The following is a 7,974-nucleotide window of genomic DNA, read 5'->3' as shown; positions in this document are numbered from 1 at the left end:
AGCTGCCAATGTTCGGCCAACATTGGGCCATATTTCAGCCAATCACATGCCATTTTACGCCGATGTTTGCTGCACGACGAATATTGGCTACGGATGTACGACCGACATTGGACCAATCCAGGGCCACATTGCAGCCAATCAAATGCCGTTATTACACCGATGTTTCCTGCACGACGAATATTGGCCACTGATTGGCTTGCCATTATGTAACCATTATTAGTAGAGAATTTTTCTTACCGAAAGATTTAAAAAATATGCCTCGATGACCCGCTCTTGTAGCTTTGCAGCCCTGTATACTTGGGGCAACAGAAAATTGAATGCTGAAAACTGAAAGCAGTTACTCGATCTATTTCATCTTTTATTTCTCATTCACTTTGCTAACACTAGAAGCGTAGTTTATTTTTTACCAATTTATCTTTTGCAATAGCGAGTGCTTTATTTGGTACTGGTATTTGGTACAGCAGATCGAAAAAAGTCGTTAGGAAGTAAATTCTGAAAGCATAAGTCCCCCACTTGCAATCCCCACATGTCCCCCACATGGTAATCGAGAATATTTATAGTTTAGAGCATTTTTTTGTAACTAAAACATGGTGATGGTGCTTCCGAATCAGCATAAGCAAGCGGAACAGTGCACCACCGACAGTCTGCAGACTATTTATTCTGTGTTTTTTTTTATTTAATTGGTACAACAAAAAATGTATACATTGAAAAATATATATACACAACTAAAAAAGGCCCGCTTTACTGCAGGTCAGGTTGCGTTGGGGGCACAGTGACCGTGGTGCTGTGAAGGCCCTAGCTGCTGTGGCTGGGCAGGAAGCCATCTGCCGCGAGCATACCGATAATCGCCACTCTGAGAGTGGGGATCATCGGGCTGCTCCACAACAAAGGTTTCTCTGAAGCGCCGCTTCCTGCCCCCACAGCGATCACCAGACCCTGGCAGCCACCTCTTAATAAAGTTGAGGGCCTCCGCCTGGTCGCACCCTGCTTTTTGGCAGATGACATCTGCATACAAGAACAGAAATACCATAGTACAAATGAAGAACTGCAGTACAGAGAATACACAAGGGTACACACACATAAAACAATGAACAAGTCTAACCTGTCACTAATCTACAGAGCCTCAGGTTCACAAAGGCCCTTTTCCCTTTTCTGCCATGAAGGCTGTACAGCACTTGCACGTCATGTGCCAATACAGCCTTCATGGCATTCACACCAATTTCTCGGAGGCCACGTCCACCAATCTGCAGGAGGTGCTTGCGCTGTAAAAAAATGCAAGAAGCATAGATGGGGTAAACGCAACAGCACATCGAAATGTTTTCGTGATAAATATCTGCAAGAAGAGGACACTGAAAACAACAACTTGAATTTTTGGGCATCACAACATTTCATTGTTTTTTTACGCTAACTTCAACTCACTTGACCTAAAATGGTTTCCACATCAGCCCTCTCACACTCAGTGTGAGAACCTTTCAGAGTGCTTCTCTGAATGCAGTTTCGCTGTTATGAAATCAAATACAACACTGTTGTAACCCTTAATAAATAATGATTCTAGCTATGAAATAGTATAATTACTTTGTACAGTGCTCAAATTCCCATACACGTTTCTTCGAGGTTACAATGTCTTTGCCTGAATGTGGGCCAGGAGTAGCTTCTACAGGAGAAAAACGATAAAATATGTGGAATTCAAAAAGAAGCTTGGACCTGTTTTTAATCAATGCATTGTGAGCAGAGCACAACAAGATAAATGAACATGATCAAGGCGTACTAAGAGGCAACCTTAGAGCGACCAAATCTTGGTCATAGATGAAACTGATAGAAAAATAAAAGTCGCACTAGATGGTCGCACCATTTGCTGTTTATATTTTTCTGTGATAGCCAACAAAGAGGCATGTCGCTATAGAAATCTCATCACAATAAACAAAGGTGCATTTTTCTTCACACTGCGAAATTGGGTGCATGTTAGATTTTTAAAAAAGTAAGAAATGGGCTAACACAAGGCAGGGTGAACTGTAGCTCAAACTAGAGAGAGCCGCAGCGGACACGAAAAAGGGTGATAAATGAACAAAATTACTGAATGTCTGTTTTAAGCAGGCTATTGCTAGACACTGCCCATCAAACACACGATGCCGCCTACATCGTCTGCTAGCTTAGGACAGTTCACTCGGACTTCCCAGACTATAGTAAATACAGTCGAATCTCATTAATTCCAACACACTTAGTTCGAACTGACACTGTGGTCCTATCAAAGCTATACCGCGTTCCGAAAATGCTCTCAGCACCCCGCCCAATCCTGCGGTGGCACTTCAGACACCTCATCGCTGTGCTTGAAGAAGAAAATGAAGAAAAGGAAAGAAAAGACTGCGGTGGAATGTTTGCCAAATGCCAATCTGCGACATTCCTGTGCCACGCTTCGGCTTTTTCCGTCCCTGCCACGTAGAGACCCTTCTCCACTTAACACTGCGGATGAAGAGAAAGAGGGGAAAAAAAGCTGTCGCAGAGAGTTGGCTCTCTCATGCCGATCTGCAACGCGCCGGTGTCACGCTTCCCTGTTTTTCGTTCCTGCTATGTAGAGACTCTTCTCCTTTCAACACCGCGCATGAAGAGAGAGAAAAAAAAGCTGCCGCGGAGTGTTTCTCTCTCGAATGCCGATCTTATTTTCTCCAGGTGGAGACGCTCCTCCATTCTCATCATGTGCTGGCCACGCTCCGGCTGCAGCGCAGATGGTAACAGTGGAAACACAGTTGTCTTCGAAGAGTGTCAGCACTGGACATTGCCGCGCGCAACTTCTTTTGCCAGGAGAATACTGAAGCCGAAGTACAAATGCTTTGCAAACTGCACGCAAAACTTGTTGACTCGTTGCAAGGCCAACGTGTACAGACATGTATTGACTACTTTAATTAATGACGGATGTCCTGTAATTTGTGAATAAAACTCCATGCACATGCATCACTGCATGGTGAGCCCTCCGCTCGTTTACCGTATTTACTCTATTCTACCGCGCCCTCGATTGTCACGCGCGCCCGATTTCCACGAAAAAAAAAGAAAAAAACTAAGACATCGGTTGCAACGCGCACCCTTTTTTCTCGTTGGCCCGCTTGATCACACCACTCGCGAAAACGACTCTTTTTGAGAGCGTCTTCCGTTTAAATATGAAGTACGGGGGAAGCTTATGCCTATCTGACGTGCAACAGAGCATTGCTGTCACTCTAGTTTTACCGTGGCCCGATGTCAGTACACAAACTTGCTTCGCCCCCTTCTCCTAGACGGTTGTGGTGCCAGGCATGTCGAAGTATAGAGGCGTGTGATCGGCATTCCCGATTTGCCCAAGCAGGTAACCGTTGTTATGCCGCAAGTTTAGGAGGAACCTCTGAAGACTTTGAAGCTTTTCTTCGTACTCCTCCGGCAACTTCCGGCATATGCCCGTTCGCCTTCGGAGGGAAAAGCCTTTTCTCTTCATAAAGTTCGTTAGCCAGCACTTGCTCGCTTTAAAATGGCTCTGCATTAGCCTTTTTTCTAAGGCTAACAGCATAGCCTGCACTTGGAGCAGTTCTGTCGTCACGGGCCGCTGTGCCACTCACTGCTTAATCACATACTCGCCAAGCAGCTCTTCAATTTGTGGAAACCGACCCTGCTGTGGTCCACTGAAGCCTTTGCGTGAATCTTTGCTGTCGACAATATTCTGCTTTTGTTTCCGCCAGTCCCGCACGCACGTTTCGGGAACTTAAAATGACCGCGATGCGGCCCGATTTCTGTCCGTTCCGGCACACGCGACGACTTTTCTTTTAGAAGCAGCATTGTGGTGCACTCGTCGAGTTTTTGGAGTCGGCCCTACCATGCCGTCGATGCTAATGTACTACAAGATGACGAACTCCTCAGCACACGTATGAAGTGCCGCGCATGGGAAACACATAGGCAGAAATGACCAACGTGCCATGCCGACGCACGTAGGGGGCGGCCATTTTGTAAGTGGCGATGGCAATAGAATGACCATATTCATTTTTTTTTCGTACTCGATTCTAACGCACATGCGATTTATGAACTCTCTTAACCGGAAAAAAGGTGCGTGTTAGATTCAAGTAATTACGGTAACTTTCATTATTTTGAACTTCTTTTATTTGAAGAAATTTTCTGGCCTCTTTGAGTACGAATTATTCATATTCGACTGCAGTACAGTGGCTCATGAGATAACCTGACTAGTTTGTTTCCCGAAACACAGTATCTTAAAGCAGTACTAAATTACTGCATGTGACATAGGCATAATAAAAATCAAGAAATATACACCATAGCCGCAGCCACAGCTTTATTCTGCACAGCTGCCTCTGCTGCCTCCACTTCTCCAATCGTACCAGCAGGCAGCCGGGGAAGGTCAAAGGGGCGCTGGGCTGGCTGGGAGTGCTGAGGCACGGACAAGAGCCGTACCTCGTACTAAAGTGCTTATTTGGGCCGGTTGGTACATGGTCAACGAAGTGAAAAAACAGCGCGTAACACAGGACACAGGACAGAGAAGAGACGGACGAGGCGCTGACTTACAACCAAAATTTATTTCGTACAAGGGGTGTATATATAGCACACGAAACTTGAAAAAAGAGGGAGAGAAGTCGAGTGACATGAAAGAGTAATTTTGTTATGATTGTATGCGTATAACAAATAAACTGTGATTGCGCAATCATTCGCTTGTCAAATACGCCAATTCCCTGGTGAGGAGCGTTATCGAAGGTGCACTGACACACATATCGCCTTTCTTGATTATGCAGAATGCCTCATAAATCTCACGTGTCCTTTTATCTCTGTAGCGTCGAAGTATCTTGCATTTGTCAAACAATGCACGGCATCCACAAATGGAGCTGTGCGCAGCTAAGTGGCTGCCAACAGAACCCCGCATTAGATTGCGGTGTTCCCTGAGGCGGTCATTTATACAGCGGCCAGAATGCCCGATGTAACAGCGGCCGCTCCATTTGTGGATGCACAGCTCCATTTGTGGATGCCGTGCATTGTTTGACAAATGCAAGATACTTCGACGCTACAGAGATAAAAGGACACGTGAGATTTATGAGGCATTCTGCATAATCAAGAAAGGCGATATGTGTGTCAGTGCACCTTCGATAACGCTCCTCACCAGGGAATTGGCGTATTTGACAAGCGAATGATTGCGCAATCACAGTTTATTTGTTATACGCATACAATCATAACAAAATTACTCTTTCATGTCACTCGACTTCTCTCCCTCTTTTTTCAAGTTTCGTGTGCTATATATACACCCCTTGTACGAAATAAATTTTGGTTGTAAGTCAGCGCCTCGTCCGTCTCTTCTCTGTCCTGTGTCCTGTGTTACGCGCTGTTTTTTCACTTCGTTGACCGTACCTCGTGTTTCAGCTGTCGCACCTCCTGCAGAACCTCTCTTTGTTGCTGCCGGATGCCAAGTTGGATCCTCAGGATCCGTAGCAATAGAGCTGAAACATACAAGAGTACATACCATATTTACTCGCACAATTTGCATCCTCACATAATTTGCTCACCAGTATAATTAGCCAGCCTGCTTTACTACAAGAAACTTTTTGCTCGCATACTTTGCCCTCCCCAACCAGCCCGAGCCACCTTGCCAGCACACACACAGACACATTTGACTTCATGATGCTCTGGTCAGGCACATCTCTTGTCGAGCAGGCGAGTGCAGTCTTACACAAAATGGACTGAGTGCAAGGTCCCTTCTTCCATGAACTTTTATGCATTCCCTAGAATATCGAACTCGAAAACCGAAACCTGTTTATGTGTAGTCCGAAATGCCTAAAGGTCTGCCTCCTATCTTCCCACCTCTTCCACGGCAAGAATGTATTCCCGAGACACAGCACAGATGTTGAACGCGTGCAAAAACCTGTCACATCAACTAGATGAGGCAGGTTTTCGCACTAATTTTTTTTTCGGTTTTGCCATCTGGCCAGTGCTTTTTACCGTTCCTTGTGATAGGCTACAATAATTATTTACGAGGCAGATTGCTGTTAAAGCTTACCGAAGAAAACTGAAATCGTGCTACCGCTAAGCACATCAGCGTGGAGTTCTTCGACATGCAATATTCAGTATGGGAGCCAGCAGAAGAGTGCGTTGTATAAGACTTAGCATAGAAGCGTGGGTGTGTTGGTTAGATATCGGAGGGAACACAACGCAATAGAAGACTGGGACAAGGAATGGACACACACACACATGAAGGGCGACACACACAGCACTGTGTTGGCATCGCGCTTCCTTGTCTGCATCTTACTTTACGTTGGGTTCCCGACAATTATTGGAGAGTACTTATGTTCTCTGGTATAACCCTGTCATGGGAACTGGTTTTTGTGAGCACTGTTCGGAAGAATTTCAAGAAAATGGGGGCATTTGGACAGGCTTAGCAAACAAATGACAATCCGCTTTGAGACAGCTGTGACAGCGCCAGCAACATATATTCCCAGTTGAGCTTTTAGGCCAGCGATTCCTACTAGCTTCGCACATGGCCGGATTGACAAAAAAAGTTCACATAATACGTGAGTATATACCGCATTTGACTCTGTAGCTTTGATGAACCAGGCAGATACACAAAGTTATCCAAAACTCCATTGATTCTGTTGCAAAATTATTCAACAAACAAATTGCGATGTTATCCATGTTACTATACGATTGTGGCACTTTACCATTGCAGCTTTCCAGGAGGCACACATAGTGCAGCACCACTCGCAGTTAATTGTATGCAGTAGGTTGCTCACAGCAACTGACTGCATGCAATGGTGAACATCTTGCATGCTTGCACCGCTGTTTCAGCATGCTGGCTGCTTCCCATACGGCTATCAATTGATGTTCACAAAAGTGGGAAGATGAAGAAAGACTACACAGTGCCCTCTGGCCACCCTATACTCCGAACCTCCAGCCAACAAACAAACAAAAGAAACAGAAGTATGCAAATGAATATTATTCCTAATGCAGCTGGAATGGAGTGTAGTTTTCACCAATTCTGTGTGTTAAGTCAATATGGAGTGAGTTAACTCCATAAAGTAGCTTTTCTCATAACAGTGTTCACTCTATTGTAACACAAGGAGTGACTTCATAGCATCTAGAAGAAAAAATAGAATCTTCAGTATTTGATAGAAATGTGAGGCTCTACCTTAAAACAACAATAAACTGGAAAAAGAACTCATTACATCCGAAAAAAAAAGGTAGCACAGTTGATCCCCTTTACAAGAGACACTGATGTAACAGACAAACGGGGATAAGAGGCACCAGTGTGCAGGCTGACATTTGGCCCATCATGCATCAGGCACTCCGTAGATGCGCCTGTGCAGCCGGGAGCCCTGCAGTCAAGCATGCTGAGCAAGACTGTTGACCACTGTACAATGACACATTGCCACAAAATTTCAAAACTTCATTTCACAGACTTCTGCAAAAGCTTCTTACACTCTTGCATAATTTTTGCGCAAGCTTCTCTCATTCTTGCGTGATTTTCGTCAGAACACATAAGTGTTGGAAGTTGTATGTCCCCAAAAACATGCACAATACAAATAGCATACTTTAAAGTCTATCACTTAATACGTGCATAGTGTAACAATGAAAGGAAACTCACGCATGGTTTGCTCCGAGCCTTCCCCGTGCGGTGCCTCCTTGAGCCTTGGAGAGCACTGTACAGCTAGAGCAAAGTAGCATCAATCCAGTGTTAATGGCAGGTTAACAAGACAATAAAACTAACCCCCATATTCATAAACGCTCCCCGACTCGACTTTCACCCTTCACTTGACAGAGTTGAGCACTGTGCCGCTGCTCGTTTGAAAGCGACGCTGCGCTACCCGAGAATCACAGCAGATTATTGCTGACATGCAGCGATTTTCTCTGCTTAGAGACGGCGCTCCCATTAGCCATCTCAAGTGAAGGTGAAGCGTTGAGTGGAGGGACGTTCTAGAATACGGGGGTAAGATTGGTTGCAAGAACACTACAATAGACACACTTAAT

The 7,974-nt window shown here is 45.0% G+C and overlaps 1 protein-coding gene across 1 annotated transcript; it reads right to left on the bottom strand.

Moving 5' to 3' along the window:
* Positions 1–751: 751 nt before the first annotated feature.
* On the bottom strand, positions 752–7,643 carry LOC142775500 (uncharacterized). The gene is made up of 4 exons (XM_075876938.1): positions 7,592–7,643; positions 5,365–5,453; positions 1,103–1,262; positions 752–1,005 (listed from the first exon to the last, which is right to left on the bottom strand). The coding sequence occupies exons 1-4, from the start codon at positions 7,593–7,595 to the stop codon at positions 752–754; spliced, it is 507 nt and encodes a 168-aa protein (XP_075733053.1). The 5' UTR covers positions 7,596–7,643.
* Positions 7,644–7,974: the final 331 nt, after the last annotated feature.

This window comes from Rhipicephalus microplus, chromosome X (genome assembly GCF_043290135.1).
Source record: "Rhipicephalus microplus isolate Deutch F79 chromosome X, USDA_Rmic, whole genome shotgun sequence".
NCBI classification, from domain to species: domain Eukaryota; kingdom Metazoa; phylum Arthropoda; class Arachnida; order Ixodida; family Ixodidae; genus Rhipicephalus; species Rhipicephalus microplus.
The sequence above is the reverse complement of the archived record's forward strand: the minus strand, read 5'-3'. Positions and strand labels throughout refer to the sequence as shown.

Coding starts and splice junctions, on each gene's coding strand:
- LOC142775500 (XM_075876938.1), bottom strand. Junction 1,263..5,364: donor TGCGACAGCTGAAACACGAG/GTACGGTCAACG, acceptor ATTTTTTTACAG/CGCAAGCACCTCCTGCAGAT. Junction 1,006..1,102: donor GCTCTGTAGATTAGTGACAG/GTTAGACTTGTT, acceptor TCTTGTATGCAG/ATGTCATCTGCCAAAAAGCA.